Genomic DNA, 25,644 nt, shown 5'->3' with positions numbered 1-25,644 from the left:
TAGCCTGAAATCAGATTAAAAAAAGAGAACAAAATTACACTGACGGAGATGCTTGTCTTTTGCTGTTATTAGTGGAGGTTATTCAGTATTTTGAAAATATATACTAAGAGTACATAAAATCATTATTAGCAGTTAAAACAGCAAATGAAAAGGTTTGGCACAAGTTATGGATTAACAAACTGAACTTACCAGAAGCTCTTTATACTTTGGCCTTTTGGACTCATCCTTTGTAAGGCTGAAAGAGATACAAGAGATACATTAAGTATACAGAGGGATGGTGGTAACTCATCTTCAAATGGAAGCTCGGTAACAAGGGGAGTTTTGACAGATTTGGAGGGATCTTTTCCCTCCTCTCTCACTCATGAAAAATCCTCCCTTCCCCTTTTGAAGGTAACAATTTTGTCTTGCAAGATTAGCAAGCCAACACTGCTATAGTAACTTGTCAAGTAAACCATCTTCCATGTTGATGATCAAGAATATGTTAGCAGGTTATTCAGGAATAAGGTGGGTTTTTTGGCAATACCACTGAAACCAGTTACCATTAGCAAATGGAAAGCAAGTGTAGTAAGCTTATGGGAACACCATGCTCTCTCAAGTTTCATATCTGGACATACTATTCTTCCATCAAAACTTTGCAATTTCCTATTTTACCAAGATAGCACCTTCAATGCATGGACACAGTAATTCAAGCCCAAAAATGACCCACCTACCTTGGCAAACAGTGCATCCAAGCTACCAAATTAGTTTCTGCACTTATTAGGGCAACCTACATGGTGTGTTAAAATTTTACAAGGCAATTTTTTTTTTGAAATATTTCCAGTTTGTGCATCTTCCTTAACCAAGGGTGTGGATAGCACAATGAAACCTACAGCAATTCTCTTTATTCAGACATTAGGAAAGAACGATAGATTAAAATGGCAGCTGCTCAGGGAAGTTTACAACTTATTGGTATGAACCTCAACTCCTCTCCATTAAGTCCCATGTTACATAAACACATAACTAAGAGTATAGAAACAAAAGGCTTTCCTAAAATATAAATTCTCTATTAAGTGTAACTGGTTAATGGTGGTTTTTGAGAATGGATCATTCACGAACCACTGAACATGGAGATTTAGAAAAGCAGCATTCAGTACCAAATCAGTTTCTTTTAACAAAAAACAAGATCAGATCAGAGATTAAAGGAATTAAAAACCATCTTCCACACTGACAATGAATAATTTATCAAATGAGCTCTTGAAGCATTTCAAGTGACAATGTGTCCCCTAAGAATCATAGTGTGAGATCAATAAACTTTAATCCTTAACAAGTCTTGCAGATAATCTGTGAAAGTAAACTGGTAATGAAATGTACACTTTATAAGGCCATCTAGAATTGAATATTTTCATTACCGTTCAATGAATTCCAAACCCCAGTTGAAACCTCGCACACATACGATGGGCAGCAAAAATCTAATGCATGTAGATACTGTAATGCCTACACTTACTGGATGGATTAAGATTAACAAATACAAAAATTAAAAGCTCAAGGCACATTGAACTGGAGTGTTTGCAAAGAAAGGTGTTGGTATTTGTGCTTAAAAAGTGCAGATCTATTCTAACACAAGAGCAAAATAGTACATCAGAAACTGATTCTATATTCCAAATCTGAAAACCTCCAAATCAGAATTATTTTGCAACTCAAAGAACTTCAATATATACCTCTAGATTAAGAAAGTCAACTATATCTTGCCAGGCCACAAGGATGTAAATAATTTGAATATTGTTAATATCTGGTGTCAATTAAATATTTAAGTGAATACAGAAATAATTCATTTGGGTCGAACCAGGCCATCAGTGCCCTACTCACCATTTTTCTACTAGTATTAGATTATTTGTTTTATTAAAAATGTCAGATCTCAACATGGCAGTTGCATTAATCTTCATAGATTCCATTAGGTAGAAATAAAACAAGCCAACTTTTTTATGTGATCAGGAAAACAGCAGATCTCATCTAAACTGAAGCTCCAAAATTAGATTCTGGTACAACAGACGAGACCACACAGACTGAGAATAAGAACACAGAAGGCAAAGGGAAGATTGTATTCACAGTGCAACATTTGAGCAACATCTGAGCAACATCATATTAAATAATCTTTAGGATTAGATGAAGTGTAAGCAGGATGTCTAAAATAGCCGGCATGGGCAGAGCAAAAGAAATGTAATTGAAATGCATATAGCTGAGAAAACTGAAACATTCTGTATCCTGCTGACCTCAATTCAACTTATTTTAAGTCAAGAATGATTGATTGCTTTGTTGGCCTTAAAGTTCAAACTTTTACTGCTTTTAAAACCAAAAATGATTCAATACAACTAAAGTGTGAATGTTGTTGTAGAGGTATGGATCGGAATCTGGTTGCAACAAGAAGACAAGACTAGAATTAACTTAAGCTGTAGTTAAAGAGCTTCAGGGCAGATGGTGTTATGAAGATGCAGCTTTGTGATATTCAATACGTGGGTACCAGCACCAATGTTAGAGAGCAACCTTGGAGGCAATTTGAAAATAGTTATGTGCTGCTGTAACAAAAATAGAAGAGGCAGAAAAGTGAAATGTGCTAACAAGGTAAGACATTATTTGTAACTACATTTGGATAATTCTTACCACAAGTTAACAAAGTTGATGAAGCTGGGAGAAAACTCCCTCTCTTCAGAATTGCTGAGTTGCGGGGGATCACCTTTTACTACCTGGGTTAGCTGATCAAATACACTGTTCCACTTTGGATATGGGAATCGTCCAGTGGCTAGCTCATACTAGAGAACAGAATTTTAAAATGTAAGCTTTTTTAAAAAATAATTCTTAATTGACCAATATTGTCATTCTTTCATACAACTCTTAATGATGATCAGGCAAATATAAATTCTCCATATTACAACGTTTGTTTCATTTCCATCACATTTACTTGCCAATACATTGGAACAGTACTTACTAATGTGATTCCCAAACTCCAAACATCTGACCGCACATCGTAGCCTTGTCTTGAAGCACTTGGATCTATTCTTTCAGGCTTTGGGGTGGGGAGGGGCGAACAAAAACAAGAGATACATCTTACTTAAACCGACTGCAGCAACCACTCACTCTCAAGCTAGAAATCTCAAACAAAACTAGCGTACAAATGTTCTGAAAATGGAAATTGTATTCCTTTTTTGTTAAACCACATTGCTTTCCTGTATTTGTCGCTGACCTTTGGGAAAACACACTGGATGTTCACAAAGGCTAGGATAGACTTTTCCCTTGGTTTTGACCCCATCCAGCTACTTCCCCCAAGGTCTGGTTAAGCTTAGCAACGTTCCAAAAAAAACTCAAATCCAACTTTTGTTGGCTCAATAAACTTGAGTCAAGATGTTCCCAGAATCCAATAAATAGTAGGCATTTATCAAGGCTTAGTTTAATAAGCAGAATTTGCACTGCTCATATTTTAAGGTAGACTTACAGATAATGCACTTTTGAACTTCAGTTATCACCTGGATCAACAACTGTGACATGACCTTGCAGTAAAGTACTACAATTGTGCACTGTGTCAATGAAATAAACCTCAAGCGTATTCAATACATTTTCCCCATGTCTGACATAAAATTACAAATCAAAGGATACACGTTTTGAAATTAAAAATTCCCCCGATACAACTGCAACATTTGTAAAGTGATACTTACAGCCTAAGTTTTAATATTTTCAGTCCTCACACTGCGATTGTGTCTATTAATTTATTTTTTTGTTCCAGATCTATGAAAATTTCATTTGCCAGATCCTTACACACTGCAGTTGAAGCTTATGACCTAACAGTCTAAAATACATATGTATTTGAAAGAGGAAGACCAATAAACCAACCTACTGCATCTCTTGTGCAAAATTAATTGGAACCCATGCCTGCAAAGCCACTCCCAAAGAATTGGGATATTTAAAGCAAAAGAAAACCAAACTGCTGAAGGAACTCAGTGGGTCAGGCAGCACCTGTGGAGGGAAATGGACAGTTGATGTTTCAGGTTAAGACCCTTCATCTGAACTCCTCTAGCTGCTCATTTGTTGCTCCAGATTCCAGCATCTGCAGTCTCTTGTATCTACATTTGAGGTACTTAATCCAGATTGCCCAAAAGAGTGGAACTAAAAAGGTTCTTGCTGTTTCAAGCTCAACTCATACTGTACTCAGTAATACAGGATATTGGAGGCTATTAATACTCTGGTTCAGTCTAAGAAAGTGATCAGGAAGGGACCACTGAGAATTAATGACGAAAAGTGAGCAATCAGAAGACATGTGCAACCAGATGCATCTCTGAATGACGTCACTGTGGTGTAACTCACAGATGAGAAACAGGAGGGGGTGGTGTTAAGGAAAATAAAAAACTTTGGGGAGGTAATAGTGTGGAAAAGCCATTTCTCAGGATTTGCAAGTTACGGGAGCCAAAAGTGGAACCAGGTGAGGACAGTTTCATAAAGCTGGAAAAGTGAAGAGACAGCAGTGGAGGACTGTGTAGTCGAGTGTATCAAAACTAGCAGACGCTGCATAACAGATGCTGTACAAACGATAATATCTGCTTCTGATTCAGGTTATTTCAATGTTCCAGTGGTGCAGAAATTACATTTAAGAGTTTAAAGTTTTCATTGTGGAAAAGATGGACTTGACTTTGGAAGATAAAACTTTATACAACTTGAAAGAAAAAGGAGCTTGCAGATGGAATAGTTTTGCAAGGGTAGACAGATCAGGCTTGTAGGTAGAAGGGCAGTAACAGCAGATTTGAACACGAGTGGGATAGTTCCCAAGAAGCACACAGTTGCACAGTCACCTAATGTGGAAATTGAATGGTCAGGTTTTAGTGGGTGCAAGGACAAGAAAGCTGTTGGAGTCTCATGAATAAATTAAGAGTCACAGTATTATTAATAAAGGAAATATAATTTCAAAATGAAGTTTTGTGGAGACAACATATCTGATTTGAATATATCCACAAAACAATGCCATTATGCCTTATATAATGAGTACATGGACTCGGTAGGCCGAAGGGTCAGTTTCCATGCTGTATTACTCAATGACTTCATTCCATTCTCTTAGTTCCTCCACCTCCATCATTTTTGCTCCAACAATGAGGCTTGCCGAAGACATGTCTGAAACATATCTCCACTACCATAGTGGACAGGGCCCTTGGCTGTCTTATCGATTTCCTACAATTCTGCTCTCAACCCTTCTCCACCTACAGAGAGCAAGGATAGAGGTCCCCTTGTCTTCACCTTCACCCCACCAGCCTTCACAATCAATGGACTATCCATTGCATTTTCCCACAGCTCCAGCAAGATTCCATTACTGGATACATCTACCTTTCCTGTCCCCTTTCATCAGTTCAAAGACACGGTTCTCTGAGGTCCTGATCTGCTCTTCCATTCTCACCAACCATTCCTCACCCTACATCATTTTCCCTTGCAACTGCAGGAGATGCAATACCTATCCTAGCACTTCTTCCCTTCCCACCATCCAGGGACCCAATCTTTCCCAGTGAAGCAGTAATTCACTTGTACTTCTTCCAATCTAGAGCACTTTGATGTTCACAAGTGATCTTCTCTACATCAGAGAAGCCAAATGCAGACGTGGCGATCACTTCGTGAAGAAGCCACGTTCAGTCTGCCAGAGCGACCCTGAGCTTACAGTTGCCTATCAATATAAATCTTCAACCCACTCTGACCTGTCTGTGGCCTCCTGCCCTATTACAATAAGGCCCAAAGCAAGCTTCAGAAACAACACATTTTCCATCTGGGCACACTGCAACCTTTGAGTCAATCTCGAACTCACTTCTCTGACTAATCAGTACTGGTCAGTTCTGCTGCAAATCATCCATCTGTGATGATTGACTCAGTCCCATAGCCCTGTTATTAGCAACATAATACAGATGAAGCATATTCACCCTTTAACTGCTCCCATTAATCCATTTGACCCAGCCTCACCCTATCACAGATATTCCCTTTGTCTTGTTCATCTATCCCACCACCTTCGCTATAAATTAAAACCAGCTCTTTTCAATCTCTTTCCCAGTTCTGACAAAGGATCTCTGACCTGAAATGTTAACTCTGCTTCTCATTCCAGAGATGCTGCCTGACTATTCCCAAATATTTCTCTATGTACACAGAACTTCAAAATAGCATCTCATTACGTGGTAATAATTAGGTCATTTTTCTACAGAGACCCCTTTATTTCTGAATATTTAATGTTTTTGTCAATGTCAAATTTACGTTACATGTCGGTCACTGTTCAAGTCAAGTCTCAGGCTTTTAGAATAATCACACTACACCACCACTTCATAACATCATAGCAGCCTCTCCTACCTCTTCAGTCTGTTATGCCACATAATATCATTAAAATGCTACTTTAATATCACTTTCTTTCACAACTCTCATATTGCAGAATTTATTGATCCAAGACTAGAATAAACTCAGTAACCAAGTATCCACTGAAGATTTGCTTTGGTTTGACAGATTAGGATTTTGGGGAAATTAAACTAGGATGATGGAAATGGTAGCACCTACTCATGGTGTTTATATAAATTTGAAGACAGCATTCGGTACAGTTCTACAAGGTTAACAGCAAAATAAAACTGCACAGAATTGAATGTAATCTCATGACCTGGGCTGGGAATTGGTTGGACATCAGGATAGGAGGAAGGATAACTAGCTCATTCTCCAATTGGAAGAATTTGTCAAGTGGTATTTCCTAGAGATTTGTCCTCAGGCGTTCTTAGCATACATATCTTGCAGTCTTAAACTGAAAGCGAAGAAACTCATCCTCAGAATTTGAAGGAACAATGCAACTGAAAGAAATTTACTTATAGTGTATGCGGTTTACATAATTTCTCCAAGAAATTATGACATATGATTAACTCAGTTCATTACTTGGTGAAAAAGATATTTGGTCAAATCCCAAGTTTTTGGTAAAATCTACGATTTTCAGTACATTCTTCTATAACTGAAACATTTTTGGTGCGAAAGACAGGAAAATATAGCTGGAGAAAATGTTTTTGCTCATTAATTCCAAATAAATTAATAGGGTTAGAATGGTTTAGGTAGGGTCCTATCAACAATTTGGTAAGTTGATCAAGATTTACACATACAGAATTGATGAGATATTTTTCTCAGGTCATTTTGCAAAATATTGTCTTGATTTCTATTCAATTTCATTTAGGCATCCTAATTCCATTGACTTTCGCCAATGTACATTATCATTACTGTGCAGTGAATTTAATTCCTGACCAATATCCCTTTGGAATACAGTGATGCAAAACAGTCTAGAATAGGTCTTAAGCACTTTAGAATGGAGTTATCCTTAAATATCTTCAGCTTTAAGAACCGAATCCTTGACAAACTTTTTACCCCAAGAGATGTTTTCTTTCTTCCCTGTACCTTGTCCCTTCCCAACCAAGCCACAATCAATGACATCAATAATTTTTTTAAACTTGCCACAAGTTGTAACATGATGCAATTTGCTCTTCAATTTGATTATTTTGAAATTAAAATGCTACTTTAAATGCACAACTGAATCAACATTTCATCACACTTAATCAAAATACAATTACACTTATTGGTATGTTATTTGGCAGGTATATGCAAGTTACGAAATGTTAAATGGTAGTGTAATCCATTTCAATAAATTGGAAATACAATACATAGCCAAAACTTTCAATTTCCAGGAAGGCCAGTTCTCATTACCTGTTCTTCATGGTTCTCTGCAAGGATTCAGTGCGAAATATTGTTAACCTGTTACAGTTTAACCATTGAGTACAGATTTTAAAATTATTTATTCAGCCTCTGTGCTCACAGTCTGTAATTTTCTGCTCATTCCCTTTATGAAATACAAAATTGCAAGCTGGTGAGGGCACAAGAAAATCTTGGCCAAGAGCTCTAACAACAATCTTAACATCGCCCTTGATGGGACTGCTAATGCTTTCACATTTTAAGCAGGAACTCCAGTCTAAAGTTATTTCAGTAGAAAGTACTTCATATTCAATGGTAACCACTGTCCATTGAAGCAGGCAGTTATGGAACATGCCTTGAGCATTTCCAAACTGGCAAATTTCCTAGAACCTTAAATGACTTCAAGCAAGGAGAAACAATGCAACACAATTATGACTAGACTCGCACAAAATGTTACTTATTGAATCAAACACACACGTTGTTCAGATTTTTTATTCATGTGCTTCCATCCCTTTTCCAATTGTCAAAACTAAGGTCATACTTAAAAGTCAGTGTGGATTAATCCTGCTAAGAATCCAAGTTATCACTGCGAAAGTTATTGATAGTGGCTCCAAGAGACTAAGTAGAAACTAAATCATGGCACAAGTAACAAAGGTCAATAATAAAACTGATGCAGATCACTCTCCAGATTCCACTTGTTTCAAAATACACTGAAATGGAATGTTATGGCTTCATTTTCCTGCTTTTCTTCCTTCAGCTTGATCACATCTCCATAATGTGTGCATAAACAAAATAATTTCAAAATTGGATACCTATAGGTTACAGTTCTTACCCACTCACATGATGGTGGAAATCATAATGAAAATATAATAATGATTTCTGGAAATAAACCTGAACAATTGGAATTTACTGCTATTTCAGCAAAATCCAGAATCTAAGTGGTGAAAAGTTACTTAAAAACTAAATTTAACTGCAACAAATGAGCTGAGAATTTAAGCCTTCAAAAACTGAGCAGTACCTTTTCAAAAGTTCTCCTTATCTTGCCTCATGTGGTTACATAAAAGATAATAACATAGTTAACCAAGGACGCCACGACCCACACAAGCACTGTGACCAGTTAGTTTTCAATCTTAAAATGAATGGTACCTGCGTTAAAACCTATGTGCCTCTAATTCTTGGGAGGGGAAGCTGGGAAGAGGTAGTCCACCTTTCAAACAGATACAAATGTTTATCAGACTTAGTTAATAATTAAAAACAATTGAATATTTTCACATTTTTCAGAGTACAATCCAGGATTTGAACAAATCAAGAGTTGTGTGGAACAAGTCTCAAATAAAAATAGGCTCAGCATTTCCAGAAGTGCAAAGTCATATCAAGGATACCTTATGTGGAGTCCTGCTCCAAAGTCTTGGGTGGTGGACCTATTCTTTGTTCTGGATACCAAATCCAATTTATATCAAATATTGAAACTAACTAGCAAAAAAAAAGAACTAGTTGAAAAACGAAGAAATTTGACATTGATAAATTTAGTTAATGCATTTTGGCAGAAGTATTTTCTCATTGTAGAGGGAACCAATGATGGAAGAAAAACAATGTGATCAGGTCAGAAAATGCTCCATTTGGTAGTAATTAATCAGGCATTTGGGAACACAGGGTGAGTGTCTGACCTTCACCTCCTCAAAAGCCTGACGGACTGATCCTTGCTTCATTTCCCAGCCTTTATTCCATGAAGCTATTAACCACACTTGATTGAGAAAAAGACACGCGTTTTAACTTTTTCAAATGACCTTGCTGCAAGTTCTTTTGGCATTGAGTGTTCCAGGTTTCACTGCCTTTTGTGTCAATTACTTCCTGATGTTTGTCTTGAATAATCGACTTCTCAGTTTAAAGGTGTGAATCCTTGTTTCAGACACTGGTATCCAATATATAATTGCAACAGTTTACTGAACCTTCTCAAGGGCAACTGTCCACTAGCTTCTGGGTGTTTTAACTTTCTAGTCCATTGTCTTTTTCAAAATGTAGTTTGTGAACAGTAATTTTTTTTCATTCCCAGAAGTGACGAGTAGGTTACAAACACCCAACATATGTACAACCCATACATACAAACAAGTGCTTAAGAGACTGGATGGATGGATTTGCCGGCTGCTGAGCGGCTGCAGGCATCTTCTACTGTGGGGAAACTAGGTTGGCAGCCACATTTCCAACTTGTGAACTGTTTGGGTTACAAACCGTTCACAGGAACGAAACCCTGCCGAACCTGAGGAGGACCCGTATAAAAACATTCAGATAAACCAGTACCAAGCTGATGCCCCACAGAGTTTATTTAACTTTGAGATTACCAGTGTAGGGCAAGGGCTGTCTACTAAAGATTCCGAAAGTAAGAAATATTTGCATCGTTAATGATTGCAAGCAGTTTGTTGAGCCTATCAGGTTTCTTTAACCAGCTGTTATTGGACAAAATTAATGTTCTTTCTATTTTTGGGTAGTGATTCTGTCATAGGTGCAATTCTTCATACACAGAGATTAGCAATGAACAGCAAAAATAAATTCTAGCAATACACAACAATTTTGATTTGTGTGAACTATGTCTCCCACCACCGGAATGTTTTCCCTTGATATTGTTGACTTCAGTTTTACCAGGGGACCTTGATGCCAACAACCTGGTCAAATGCTGCCTTGATCTGTCACTCTTGTCTCACTTCATTTCTGGAATTCAACTCTTCGGTCTACGTTTGGACCATGGCTGTAATAAGATCTAGAGTTGATAATCCTGATAAAAATCCAAACTGGGCATTGCCGAGATTAGGGATGAGTAAGCGACGACCTATAGCAACATCAATGACATCCTCAAATATGTTGATGACTAAGCGTAGGCTGATTGGGCTGTAATCAGTCCGATTGGATTTGCCCTGCTTGTGATGGACATACCAGGAAATTTTCCACACTGTTGGGTAGATGCCAGTATTGTAACAGTTTGGCCAGATGCGCAGCTAGTTCTGGAGTACAGGTAATTAGTACTACAGCTGGGATGCAGCCTTTGCTGTACCTTGTGCTATCACATGAGTGAATTAAATTGGCTAGAGCCTGGCGAATGATTGTTGGGATCTCAGGAGGAAGCTGAGATAATCTATTTATGGCTGCTCATGGTCACAAATGCTTCAGCTATTTCTCTGGCACTCAACTGAGCCATTTGAGGATGTGAATGTTCTCAGAGCCTCTTCCCCTTCACATTAGCTATTTAGTGGTCGACCATCATTTATGACAAGATGTGGTGGAACTGCAGAGCTTCAAACTGATCCATTGGTTGTGAGATTGTTTACTCTATTTATTGCGCGCTGTTTTTGCAGTTTCAGAAATGCGATTTGTTACGTATGCCTGATGTTGCTCTTAGCATGACCTTCTGCACTCGCACTGAACCAGTTTTGAACACCTGGCTCAATGGTAATGGTGGAGCGGTAGTGAAGCATCAAGGTTGTGCTGCTGCCTCTGGTGCTGTCTGTGTTGAGTTTGCACATTCTCCTGGAAGTTTCTCCCCCCCACCCCCCCAGACCCCTGTTTTTTTTTCTCCCCCCACATCCCAAAGATGTGTGGGTTAATAGGCAGTGTGTAGATGGGGGTTTAATGGATACCAGTGAAAGAATGGGTTACAAGGGGATTGATTAATAGGGCAAGGGCATTGATGGGATTGCTCTGAGAGCTGGCATAGACTCAATGAACCAAATGGCCTCCTCCTCTGTCATAAGAAAATGTGAATTGAGTGAGGGACATGCCAGGCCATGAGCTTAAAAATTGTGGCAGTCTACATTTCTGTCACTGCTGATAGTCCATAATGCCTTATAAGCACCCAAAGGGTGGCACACAGAGAGTAGAGCTGCTGCCCTCACAGTCCAATGACACTGATTCAATCCTGACTTCCAGTGTTGTGTGGAGTTTGTTCATTCTCCACATGACTGCATGGGTTTTTGCCAGGTGCTCCGGTTTCCTCTCATATGTGAAAGGTGCATGGGTTGCTAAGTTAATTGGCCATACAGTTTGTAGGCGAGTAGTGGAATCTGGCAAGGGGGGCAGGCAGGCAGAGGAGAGGAGTGGAGAGATAATGGGAATGTAGGGAGAATAAAATGGGATTCATGTTGGATTAATGTAAGTAACTGCTTCATGGTTGGCATAGACTCAGTGGGCCGAAGGGTCTGTTTTCCTGCTGTATGACTAAGTTTTTGCAGTCAGAGAGAAATGAGACTGCAGATGCTGGAATCTACAGCAACAATCTGCTGGAAGAACTCAGCAGGTCAAGCAGCATCTGTGGGGGGAAAGGAACTGTCGACATTTCAGGTGCAAACCCTGCAGTCAGACCTGTTCTAAGTCTATGCCATACATGTTTGTAATGTCACACCAAAGATGAAGGATATCTTTAGTGTGAAGGCAGGAGTGGGTCTCAATAGAGACTGTACCTTGGTCACTGTACCTACCAATGCTATCGTGGACAGTTGTATCTGCCACCAGTCAGCTGGTGAGGTCAAAATCATGTAGATTTATCCCTCATATTCATTCATGCACTACCTGTCACAGATCCAGTCTGGCCACTGACCTTCAAGACTCAGCCAGCTCAGTCTGTGGTGGTGCTCAGGAGGTGGCCTTCTCCCCATGTTTGACACTGATGTCAGACTTCATGGGGTTTGGAGCTAATGTTGAGGACTACAAGGACTACACTCCCCCCTGCCTATATAACCACCTCTGGTGGGTCTGTTCCATCAGTAGGATGTTTTCAAGAATTGCGATCAAGAACACTAGCACATTTTCTGTAAAGTATGATTCTGAGTACAACTATATCACGCTGTTGCTTAACCAGTCGATGGGACAGCTCTCCCAATACTCCCGCACATCAAGTATTATGATGTATTTCAGATTTACAAAAGTTAATTTTTTTTCAAAAATTATGAATGACAGGATCCTGATTTTATTCAAATGCAGCCAAGTTAATTTTATTGGACAAGTCATCAGAGTTGCTATCCACAGAACTAGTTGCATATTCACACAATCAATTCAAATCTTACAGTTTAAAGTTACTAAAGTTAATAGAATAATCTGTTTATTTTGAGAGCAAGAAAATAAAAAAAATGAGATAACTTGATAGTACTCTCCCCCACCTCCACCCCTTTGCCATAATGGTTTGGCTTAAGTTCAAATAAATTGGTTCAATTCATAAATTGCTTCACAGGGTCTTTTAAAGTGCATCTTACAAGCAGATGATATGCTTGATGCATATATTTTGTGTTCCAAAATTCTGGATTTCATAATGTTGTGAAGCCCCATTTAGCCTGTTCACTACAATTAAAGGTTTCAAAGGTAACCAAATGCAAAATTTAGTAACTCCAGATATTGTTCTCGATGAATAATCTTTCCTTTGAAATGGCTGGACTGACTTGTAAAATTTTAGGTCGCATTCTCATGGCATTTCTTCTTTAACCAGCTGCTTTCATGTTTGTAAGCTTTGTACACCCAATCCACTGGGTCCACTATGTCCAAATCCATGTCTTTGACTGCAGGAAGATGATGCTATGCTGGGAAAATTTCATTCGAGTTGAAAACCATTCTAAAATTTGCCATATCTTGATCACGATTTTGCAGAAGAAAATTTAGTAGAGATTTATGCACAGCACTGAACGATGTTTGTTCTCAATGTTAGTCTCAAGCTTATTTCATACCTTAGTCTAAAGGGGATTTTATATTTTTTAGCCAATCATGTTCATGCTTTTTGGCTGGATGCTGTACAAACTTGCTGGGGAAATTCAGTTTTCTGTATATACATGATTTATGCATCAAAGCCTGATTGAGTTAAATCTATTATGCAACAATAGTTTTTGAATCAATTTTCCATCAATGTTTTTTTTAAAAAAAATGCTCAATCTCCAAAATGCAAGCATCTTCAGATAAAGTTTCATTTTGATTAACCATAAGTTATATTGCCTGTCAAAAACAATATAAAGGAAATGTTAATCAAGCAAAATTTGCTTCCTCCTTAAGGTATTTAGCCTTCAAGGTTTTGGGTTCACGGAAAACATTCTTACCATCAAAGGTTCATTATAACTAGACAAGGACTGCTGAATATGCTTAGGTTTTGGAAACACGGGTAATTTCCCTTCAATCTCCTGAGTGGATTCAAGAATGAAGCCAAAGGCTAACGATTGGCCAGAGTTGCTCAGCATCAGACAAGACCTGGAGGCACCATCTGGCCAACTTATCCTCCTGTTTACTTATGTTCTTACGATTAAAATATAAATTTACATTTTTAAAACTGAGCCAAATGTTTTAAATGAACATTCTTTCTAAAATTACGTTGCATTTTATATAAAGTTCAACCCAGTATTTTGTTCCTCTTTCCAACCAATTCTGAACATATTCAATGCTTAAGTACAAGAATTCAAGAAAACCTCTTGTGACAACTTAGATTCCTTTAAGTCTGTGTACTTCCATTAACAATTCATTCAATCATAAACTCGTATTTCCACAGTTGATGGATAGTGCACCAGACTTCCTTTTCCCTCCACCAATTCAGAAGCTTTTGTTTTATTTGGCACTTGTGACTGCCAAAAAAGATCATTTTAACTGATTAGTTCCCACCACACCCCTCACTTTCCTCTTGAAATGCACCTTAACAGCACATTTCATGCAATCTCCTTTCGTTCTATAGGTAGTGACATTTTTTCACGTGGGAACTAAATTCCAAAAAAGCAATTTTCCTAACTTCAAAGACAAATTTTTCTGTGATATAAAAGAACTACATTAATACAATCCTAATGTGGAAAATTTATGGGACTCCAATATGGCATAAAATTTACAATTTATTCCAAAAGTTAATGACTGCAATTTCCTGTGCAAACCCAATTTAGTTATGCTCATTTTACTGTAAACTGTATAATCTGTTTTACAAATTTGCATTGTCTATAAAGGTCAGCTTAATTCTCTGATTTGCAAGTAAAGGCAGCAAAATGTCCTACTTTTAATCAAGTTTAAATAACAGCACTTCAAGATAGCATTATAGTTTTACACCAATAAATAGTGAACAGACAGGGGAATACATGCACTGGGGCTTAATGAATGCATGGACACCCTGAGCTCACCTAACTAATCAACCCCTTGTCTATGCATTCATTGGGGCACTCCATGCAGAATTAACTGAACATACAGCCTCTGAAGCTGTTTGATCATGATTTTGATACTATCGCAAAACCCCTTCTGATAATACCCTACATGATTGAACCAGCACTGTAATAAATGGAGCAGATCACCAGCATTCAGCCATTTTGAAATCTACATACAACTTATGGGCTTAACCCCCCCCCCCCCCCCCCATTCCAGAACTTAGCATACAAAGCATGTTGACACAGTACTTCAGAAATGAATTATCAGATTGCAAATATGTGGTGTATTAAAGATCCCAGGAGCAAAGTGTTCATACTGGTATGTTGGGCAACACATCTCCCTCATTTACCACCAACAGACCAACAGATGCACATCACTGTACACGCCAGTCCATAGTTGAACAACATTTACCATATATCATAGCAGCCCAGCATGCATGCCTTTATGTCTACCACAAACAAATGCATATTTTTAATCATATAAAAATCCCACAAGATGCATCACCCACCTAGTCCCAGGGCTAAGGGTTTCTCAGGAAATTGGGAAAAGGGAGGACCCTGCTGAAAAAGTATTAGAAAATAGCCCTAGATTATTGTCCAAGCCCTGAGTAAAACTGACATTGAAGCAAACAGATCAGGATGACTCTCAGGCTGATGTATGAAAGAGGGGCTTCTTGTCATGGAATACTGGCACTAGGTCTGGAATGAGACAAGTGACCAAGTGGAAAGATTAAAATGTCAGGTAACAAATGTTTTAAACTTAGCAGAAAGCAAGGGGTCTAGAAGAAACATTCAGCCTAAATATGAACAAAATACATAAAGAAAGCATAGCAAAATAAGGAAGGATATTGATTGCAAGAGACCAGTCAGTAACAGAACAGGAGTTGAAAGAAATGGCTAACAATATCATGAGAGGAAATCCTATTACAAATGCAATAAACTGCTCATGAAGTGGCACATGTTGCCCATAATAAAATAAGGGAGCTGGAGGCAATCATTTGTTGGAGGAACCAGACACAGTTGTGGTAAATTAGAATTGGGAATTAAACATTGCAGGGTATATTTAGAATGGGTGGTGGGGGGGAGGGGGGTTGGTGGTGGTGGTGGGGGGGAGGGGGGGGTTGGTGGTGGTGGGGGGGGAAGGAGACGAAGTTACACTACTTAAGGATCACAATGGCATGAAAAGGGAAGTAGCTATGAGACAAATGTTAAATAAAAAACAGAAAATGCTGGAAATACTCTGTAGGTCAGGCTGCGTCTGTGGGAGAAAGTTAACTCTCTACAGATCTAAGACCCTTTGTTTTCAACCTGGAACTTTAACTGTTATCCTTCCCACAGATTCTGTTTTTATTTAAAATTTCCAGCATCTGCAGTTTTTTTTTGATTTTCAGAAATAAAAGTCAATATAAAGTCCAAGTTATATAGCGTAGAAAAAGCCCTTTGGTCCATCAAGTCCATGCCAAACATCAAGCATCTATTTACGCTAATGCAACACTAACCCCATTTTATTCCCTCCTCATTCCCTTCAACAGCCCTCAGAATATACCACTCATTTACACATAGCAATTTATACTAGCCAACCAGCCTGCCAACCCACACTTCTTTGGAACGTGGAAGGAAACTGGAGCACCTGGACGAAACTTGTGGTTACAGAACACGCAAACTCTGCACAGATTGCAGAGGTCATGATTGAACTCCTCTCACTGGAGCTTTGAAACAGCAGCTCTACTAGCCATGACACTATGGTGGCAGTCTCTACAGAATAAAGGAATATGATAGTAAAAGATCAATAACATTAATAGTCATAGCTTCTGAGACCACCTAACAGGGGAAGGGAGTTGGAGGAAATATGCAGACAAATTAGGGAAATGAAAAAACAACAGTAATTGTGGGGGAACTTCAATTAGCCCACTATCAATTAGGCAGAAGAGGGGGACAAAGGGGATTAGGGAACAGAGTTTCTTCATTGCACACAAGATACCTTTCTCATTCAATATGTAAAATGGTCAATAATGGAGGAGGATTCCCTTTTTGAACTGGTAATGGGGAATGAACCAGCAGAGATAAGAGAAACAGAAGTAGAGGACCATCTGGGTGGCAGATCATGAGTTAATACACTTCAAGATGATAATGAAGTTGAAAATATGACAAAACTAGTTTAGTACTGGTGAAAAATCAATGAAGGGTCTGAGGTTTAGGACTTGGCAAGATAAAGCAGTGTAGGACAACAGTGGGGAACATTTAAAAGTACCTTAAACAGGGTGTGGAAAAAATATATTCAGCTAGAGGGAAAGAACAAACTAAACGCTCATGAGAGTCCTTGGATGAATAAAGACATCAGCTAAGAGGTGAGGGCAGAGACAAAGGATACGTTAAACTAATAGGTAACCAAGAAGGGCATGACAAAAACAGTATAAAGAGAAATGCCACAAACACAATTAGAATGGTATAAAGGAACTCTGAAATCATCAAGGGATAAGACAAAATAATATTTTACAGATATGTCAATAGAGAAAATAAAGTTAAAACTCTAAACAGATAGACAATTTTTTTTTGCAGTTCCAGCAGCCAGAACAGACAGGAGGAGCCAGTTTAAAGAAAAAGCTATTTCTGATCGGCTAAGTGCATGGCAACTCAGCCAATAAAAGGCAGGTAGGGTAAAGCGGAGCGGCCATTTTGGAGCAGCCATTGTGTCAGTGGGCCTGTGTAAGAGTGGGGAGCTGAGGATTTGGCTCAAGATACTAAGGCGTGAAGAGGTGGAGGCTAAGGTGAGGTTCTGTTAAGTTCTCTTTACTATTGCACAGGTAGAGCAGTGGGAATGACACCCAGTGCAGTGGTGTACTCTTCTTGCATGATGTGGGAAGTCAGGGAGACCTCCAGTGTCTCTGATAACTACATCTGCAAGAAGTGCATCCAGCTACAGCTCCTTACAGACTATATTGGGGAACTGGAGCACCTTTGGATCATTCAGGAGACTGAGGGGTTGATAGACAGGAGTTACGGGGAGGCAGTCACACCTAAGTTGCAGGAGACAGATAGCTGGGTGACCGTCAGGAGAGAGAAAGGGAACAGGCAGTCAGTGCAGGGTACCCCTGTGGCTGTTCCCCACAATAACAAGTACATTGTTTTAGATGTTGTGGGGGTGGGGGGGATGACCTACTAGGGGAAAGCCACAGCGGTCAGGTCTTGGGCACTGAGTCTGGCTCTTTGGCTCAGAAGGGAAGGTGTGGGGGGGGGGGGGGGGGGTGTGGAGAAGAGGCAAGTGGTAGTGATAGGAGATTTATTGGTTAGAGGAGCAGACAGGAGGCTCTGTGGATGAGAACGAGACTCTCGGATGGTATGCCAATACCAACCCCCAGTGGAATCCATTCTCAACGAAATGACTACAATTTTCATACCTGGTTTCCAATTTCCCCACATGCTCAAATATGTTTACCTAAGTAACCTTTTCTAAGCCTAATAACCAGCGCCACTCAGAATCTCTTCTATCTATTATTGTTTCAATCATCTCCACAATTGACATTGCCCAGTCTTCTGCTGGATTTTGGAATTCCCTTCCAAATCTAAGTCTTGCTGACTCCCCTCTCCAAAGGACTCACAAGCTTACTCACCTTTGACTATTCATAAACTTTGTTCTTACTTCCTGCTCAGTGTCTGTCAAATGCTTATAAAGTTTATCAGGTCCTTTAATCTTGCGATTTCACTAAATAAATACTGCTGTACAGCAGGAAACCAGGAATCATTTTCTTTACTCATCCTCACATTTATCATTGAGCAAAATTGTACTTGCACAGAGTTCAAGGAAAATAATTTAGGGACTACCTACAGCTTAATGACAGTATCAATATTAAGGAAAGAAAGGGCAAATTGTCTAAAAATAGGATATAAAACTATCCTCAGAATCAAAATACTGTAAAATAGTCAGTTTTGAAAATGCAGCACCTTTTAAGTCTACATTTTCCATAAGCAAATTGCAATATTTCGATAAAATAAATAGCTACCAGCTCGTTCAGACTTAGAAGATTTATTTGTTCTCACTGATGATCATGGACTTCAACCATTAGCTCTGTTAACTGCTCTCTCTGGAGAAAAAGCAAAATTCCAATGAACTGGCACACTAGGGACTGACTATTGGATGTTATTCTCATTACTACCCCAACAGAGTTTTAATTCACTTACTTTATAGGTTACACATTATTGTAATAAATTTCTCAGTAAACCAGGTACATTTAAAAGGGAGCATGGGAAATGGAGCCCCGATGAGTGGAAGGGGGGCCTTGGATCTCACACTCCCATGAGTCAAAAGGGAGCATAGCAAACATTACCTGCTGAGCAAGATGTTGATTCATCAGCATTACCGAATGGTCAGATAGGGGATTATCAAGAATTTTATTGTACTATCTAAAATGTTGGGCATTTCAAGTAGTCATTGCTTTTATTCCATGCCTACCTTGTAAAGTCTGCAAGCTTGCAGCTGATAAATTTGAACTACCCATTTTCTAAAGCTATATTCTTAAATTCTTGGTGTCAATTACATTTCATATATCCATAAAACATTCAGATAAAAATTATTGAATTTCAGAATAAACTATATATTTTCAGAAATTGAGATGATTACATAGACATCTATTAGTAGTCAATACTGCATGATTTTTCCACAGCAACTGAAGGCAGCATGGCTGTAATCCACACTGCTGACATCATCATAGTACATAGCAATTCCTGAAATTTTAATGCTGTGAGCAAAATTTACTTTATCAAAGAGATGCCAATGATGTCATCTCAATACTTGAGTAGTTCAAGATGAAAAAAAATACCTCTGCTCACTCATTCAGAAGTTGAATAGAGCGAATGAAGTCATCTCAGTTTAGGGCTTCTACTGGCTAAACTTAGAACATTACATCAGTTGGTACTGAGCCCACAATAAAGTACTTGGTTCCAAAGCTTAGGTCATGTCTACACTTAGTAAATACAAAGCCGATTTGGCTTCAACAAATGATGATTCTTCCAGCAAAGGTGAAAACAACACTAGTATCGTGTTTACTACAGTTAGAAAAGTGAACTACAATTGAAATACACCATTAAATATTTCAGCTTAGGCTCAAATATTTTATGAATATTGTATTTACCTAAAGTTCAAAGAATGACAAAGGGTCAAGTTCATATGCAAAATGTATTTTACCCCACTTGGGTAGAAGTTTTAAACAAAGCCTAATCCAGGATAGATATTTATTGTATCAAACAGGAAGCAGCACATTACAATAAGAGACACATGCCTTTTTCCTGAGCTCACTTGGACTGGGAATGTTGCATAATGAACATTAAGTCATTTATTCATTAGGCAGAAGTACAAAGGCAAGAATGACTAGTCAAAAGGTTACCAAATTTTGATAGGAAACTAAGGGTCAGCCACAAAACCAAGTCACAGTCTGCATGCTTTAATAATACTATTTTCAGTACAGAATATTCCTTCATGAGATCAGCAACAAGCAAGATTTTTTACAATATAAAACTCCAGATTAACTGCCTAATTACAAATTCAGTACATTCCACTGAAAATCTGACATCACCAATATGCTAGTTGAACACAATGATACTGTACTTGAGGCCACAAAATGTTCTGATTTTATCAAGAACATGGGGTGGAGAAGGCCCAAATCCACTGGGAATATAATGAAAATATTAACAATACAGCAAAAAAAAGTTCATTTTACTACGATGGTTAAGGGATACCAAATTTAAATGCAAAACAAATCACACTAGAAATTTTCTATCATTTAAACGGTTCGAGCAGTAAATGTACTTCCATCAATATTGACATTTAACAATTTCCATTGCTGCACTCTGAATTTCAGCAAAGAGGCTATCAGGAAATCAGCAGCATGAATCTTAGAGGATTATTTATATCATCTTGAAGAGCAATATTGAGGCCAACAACAGCATTGCTATTAAGACAACAAACAATCTGGAGGGATTCCAGATTCCTAAAAGTAGTAATTTCTAAGCACTTACATGGCGTGCCCCTTACGTTACAGCAATGTCCCCTTGTTCGTGACTCTCCCACTAGTGAAAACATCTCAACATCTACACTTTCAAGCTCTCTTAGGTCACCCCTCATTCATTTGAACTCCAGGAATACAGACCTAAACTGTCTAGCCTCTCTTGATAGAACACAATAATTAGCCTGGTGAATCTCCTTTGGACTGCTCCTAATGCTACCATATCCTTGTTATGCAAGGGGACCAAAACTGTGCACAGTATCCCAGGTGTGGCCTTACCAATACTCTGCTCAACTGCAACAAAATCTTCCTATTCTTAAACTCCAATCCTTTTTGCAATGGAGGGCAACATGTTGTTTGCCTTCATAACTACTTGTTGGACCTGCATGCTAACTTTTTGGGATTTATGCACTAGAATACCTAGATCCCTGTGAACTTCATTCATTTGCAGCCTCTGTCCATTTAGATAACAAATGAATGAAGGGTTGATAAAACACAACTATCTTAGAAATAGACAAACATGGAATCTGAAACCCATCAAAACAAAAGGCTTGGGAAAGTTCAGTGAACAAACTCCTAAATGAATTTGCCCAACTAATTGCCTTTCAACAGGCCATTTTAGAGTTTTTCTTCAAAATCTATTTTTTTTTGTTCCTCCCTTAGAAGTTATTATATGCAGTTAGTCAAAAATACACTTCTGTGGACAATTAAACAATTGGCCTTTACTGCACCAAAAAAAATCTACAATTTCACAACCCCATCAATATCTTTCATATGGAACAAAGTTTTACATTTATCATAGCCTGCTTAAATTGAAACTATTAAATTCATAGTTATAACTGAACTCATCAGTTCAACATTGCAGACAGCATTAAGCATGCTCCTCCTTGAATGGCAGGAACAGAGTTTTAAGTACTCTCTGTATGGAGTACTGTCACTCTGATATCATAGCCAAAAGGCTAGTAGACATGAGCAAGCCAAAAGAGTGAACATGTCATGCCATTCACACACAATGCTGAGTCAAAATAATTTGCAATTTTTATTTTATATTTGGTACTTTAACAAGAATGGACATAATCATTCCCCAGATCTCTTTTTCACACCAGCTCAGAGTATAAAATACTCAGCAAAATAAAACTATGTTCTTACAAAATGCTATTTCAGTTAAAGCAATGATATTTCATACCATTTATAACATTCAACTTTAGTAGAAATTGGAGTCTATAAATTAGTCAAGACATTTGAGTGGAGACTAAGGTAATCTTTGGTCTGGGCTTATCTAAATAGGGAAAACAGAAGCAGGAGACTCTGCTCATAATCATCACAAAGGATGAATTATAAGAATATATTTTTACTATATGAAAGTGAAGGCATTGCACCAAGTTGGATGCAAAAATGGGTCAGTGACAGAATGCAATAGGTAATGCTTCAAGTGATTTTAGATGACTAAAAGACTGTATGTAGCAGCGTTCTACAAGATTAAATGTTGGATTGCTTTCAGGTATATGTATCAAGTATCTGGACTCATCTGTAAAGGTCATGATCAAGAATTCTGCAGACTATGGCAAAATTAGCAGAATGGTAGATTAGTGATATAGCAAGTTATAAGCTATAGGAATATATCAGTGGACCTTCAGGTGGGCAAAGAAACAACATGCATTACCTTGCGCTTCTCCAGATTAAATTTAATTTGCTGACATTTTCATTTCCTCTCCCCTTCCCCACCTGATTCCTTCTGCTCATCATCCACCCCTCCACCCACCCTCATCTGGTTTCATAACACTAAACAGAATGCTGGAAGAACTCAGCAGGTCAAGCAGCATCTGTGGAGGCACAAAGTTCAAGTTAATGGTTCTGGGTCAAGACCCTGCATCAAGACTGAGAGGAAAGAGGAAAGGTTGTCAGTATATTACAGTATGAGGGAGGGGTGGGATAGAGGCTAGTAGGTGATAGGTGGAATCAGAGCTGTGATAGGACAGGTAGAAAAGATGGTTAAGGGGGTAATGGAACACTTGCCTATATTTTGGTCAATACAAGATCAGAGATCATGCTAAAATGCTAGTTAGGCCACGGCTAGGGTGTACAATGTACAGATCTAGGCACATGATAGGAAGGGTAGCACTAGAGGGGACATAGAGAATTACGATGATATTTCCAGGGCTGAAGACTTATCGTTATGAGGAGAGATTGATTGGACTGTAATTGTTTACTGTAATTATATCTCCTCCTTGCCTCAGTGGTTCCAAAGTATTTGAAATTGTGAGAAGCCTGCTTAGGGTCAAGAGGGAGAACCTATTTCCCTTAGAAGAGGGGCTTGTGGGGCCAAAAACAAAAAGACAAGTTTATCTCAAATTATCAATAAAAAGCTCAGATGACTTGGGGATAACAATTGAAAAACAAATATCTTGGCTTACTGCCATGTATGGTCGGCATCCTGCATCCCTCGTTTTGGCAATAGAATCTACTAGTTGTCCACTAATACCAAAATCGCAGAGTTTAATATTGCCATTTCTGTCCATAAGAATATTGGAAGGCTTGATATCTGTAAAACAAACATTTTATCAACATAATGCAATAAAATTTGTCTTTGAAAGAACAAAACTTTCTTTAAAAATAGACCAGAATTAAAATGCTTCACTGCAGAGGATAAATGCTACCAATATGCACATATCCAATGAGTACTTTAAATACTGCTCATAATAGCAATAGAGCCAACTACTCAGTGAAACAGAGCTTCTCCAACGTTCAGTGGGTAAATGTAAAATGTTTACTTAAAATATTTAATCTGTAAAGCTATATATACTGGCCACTTTCAATTAATGAAGAGTGCTAAATTGTCTTCTCTAAGGCAAAATACACCAAGTTTCTCTTTTTTTGACCCATTTCATTTTTTGTTCTGCACTTATGACTTATAACATCAGAGAGTCAGCTTACATAGACCACTGGGCAGAGATACCAGAATATAAGAAATAGAATTAAGAGCAGGTCACATGGGCCTAACCCTGCTCGTCCATTCAACAAGAGCAAAGCTAATCCTGCATGTCAGGTCCACTTTCCCATCTAATTGTTAGATCCCTCAATCTCAGTACTAAAAAACTGATCAGTCTCAACATAAGAACATAAGAAATAGGAGCAGGAGTAGGCCATCTGGCCCACCGAGCCTGTTCCACCATTCAATAAGATTATGGCTGATCTGGCCGTGGACTCAGCTCCACCCATCTGCCTTTTCCCCATAACCCTTTAATTCCCCTTCTATGCAAAAATCTATCTAACTGTGCCTTAAATACATTTAATGAGGTAGCCTCTACTGCTTACTTGAGCAAAGAATTCCACAGATTCATTACTCTGGGAAAAGCAGTTTCTACTCATCTCCATCCTAAATCTATTCCCCCGAATCTTGAGGCTATGTCCCCTAAGTCTAGTCTCACCTACCAGTGGAAAGAACCTTCCTGCCTCTATCTTATCTATCCCTTTCATAATTTTATGTTTCTATAAGATCCCGTCTCATTCTTCTGAATTCCAGTGAGTAGTCCCAGGCGACTCAATGTCCTTTACAAATGAGCATACATGGCCTGCTTTAGAATTCCAGATTCAGAATCCTCTAAGAAGAAGAAATTTCTCACTTCAGTTGTAAGTATTTGACCCCATATCGAGACCATGCTTCCTTTCTCCGTAATCTTCACCCTTAAGTATCATCTCAGAAACTAAGCCTGTTAGTTCCTCTCAAAATTCCTTGTCTCAATGAGATTCTCTCTTATCCTTGTAAACTCCAGTGATAAGCCAATTGTATTTGATCTCTTTCCCACCAACCTCATACAACTTAGTGGATCTCTGCTGTGCCTTCAAGGCAAGGAAGTCTCCATTAGAAATCAAGACCAAAGCTCTACTCAGTACTCCAGGTTGAGCCCCAAAGACTTGGACGATTGCAGGAAGAGTTCATTATGCTTATACTCCATTAATCATTGCAATAATGTTCAATATACTTTTTGTTTTTAAACTGCATTCTATGCCTGCACTGCATTCTATAAACTAGCACATCTAGATTCCTCTGTCTCAGCATTTCCACACTCTAAGTACATTCATCATTTTAAGTATATTTCTAAAAGAAAACCTTTTATGGAGTTGAAGCATCCTTAACCAGAGTTCCTCCAGAGTGGTTGAAAAGACAGACTTAATTAGGACTCCCACATGCCTGGCATCATTCCATAATTAGCATGTGGGCAGAAATGCACAGCCTCAGACTACTCAGTTTAACCACAGTGAAAATGGCAGATTTGGCCCGGAACCTTCAACCCCACTCAGCCAGAAATCAACTTGTTCAAAAAAGGTTTACTTTCTTAAGGGTTGATTTTTGGAGACAAATCCTAATTTTAATATTTTCACCAAAAATTTCAACCAAGCTTCCTTCCTCAGCCAGCAGTCCAAATCATTTGGGAACTGAAGGCTGGTAAATCCCTTCGAATGAATGCCCAATATCCTAGCTATCATGTAGTATCTGCAAATAACATATGCATTGGAACAGATCTCCCCAAGTTCTCTAGATTCTGGAATGATAACAATGGATTGCAAGGGATCACATTCAAGCTTGATATTAGTTGCTAGAAAAATACTGGAAACCATTAAGGTCATGATGACAGGGCACTGAGAAAATCATAATATGGTTAGGCAGAATCAATACACTTTTATGCAAGGGCAATAGTTACAGACAAATCTGAGATTTATTGACGGTATCAACCTGGCTAGTTATAAGGGAGAACTACCAAATGTAATTGATCAATAATTTCATAACACATCTGATAAGGTGT

At 38.5% G+C, this 25,644-nt stretch overlaps 1 protein-coding gene across 3 annotated transcripts in view; it reads right to left on the bottom strand.

Moving 5' to 3' along the window:
* Positions 1-25,644, bottom strand: part of map2k4a (mitogen-activated protein kinase kinase 4a) — a 103,888-nt gene that overhangs the window by 7,554 nt on the left and 70,690 nt on the right. For all 3 annotated transcript variants that reach the window (XM_052032920.1, XM_052032922.1, XM_052032921.1), the window contains exons 6-9: positions 23,254-23,381; positions 2,963-3,040; positions 2,638-2,786; positions 190-235 (exon numbers count right to left, since the gene is read on the bottom strand). In XM_052032920.1, coding sequence (XP_051888880.1) covers positions 190-235; positions 2,638-2,786; positions 2,963-3,040; positions 23,254-23,381 — 401 coding nt within the window. The remainder of the gene's footprint in view (positions 1-189; positions 236-2,637; positions 2,787-2,962; positions 3,041-23,253; positions 23,382-25,644) is intronic.

The sequence above is a fragment of the Pristis pectinata genome, chromosome 18 (genome assembly GCF_009764475.1).
Source record: "Pristis pectinata isolate sPriPec2 chromosome 18, sPriPec2.1.pri, whole genome shotgun sequence".
In the NCBI taxonomy this organism is placed as follows: domain Eukaryota; kingdom Metazoa; phylum Chordata; class Chondrichthyes; order Rhinopristiformes; family Pristidae; genus Pristis; species Pristis pectinata.
Note: the sequence above shows the minus strand (reverse complement) of the source record. Positions and strands in the feature narration are given on the sequence as shown.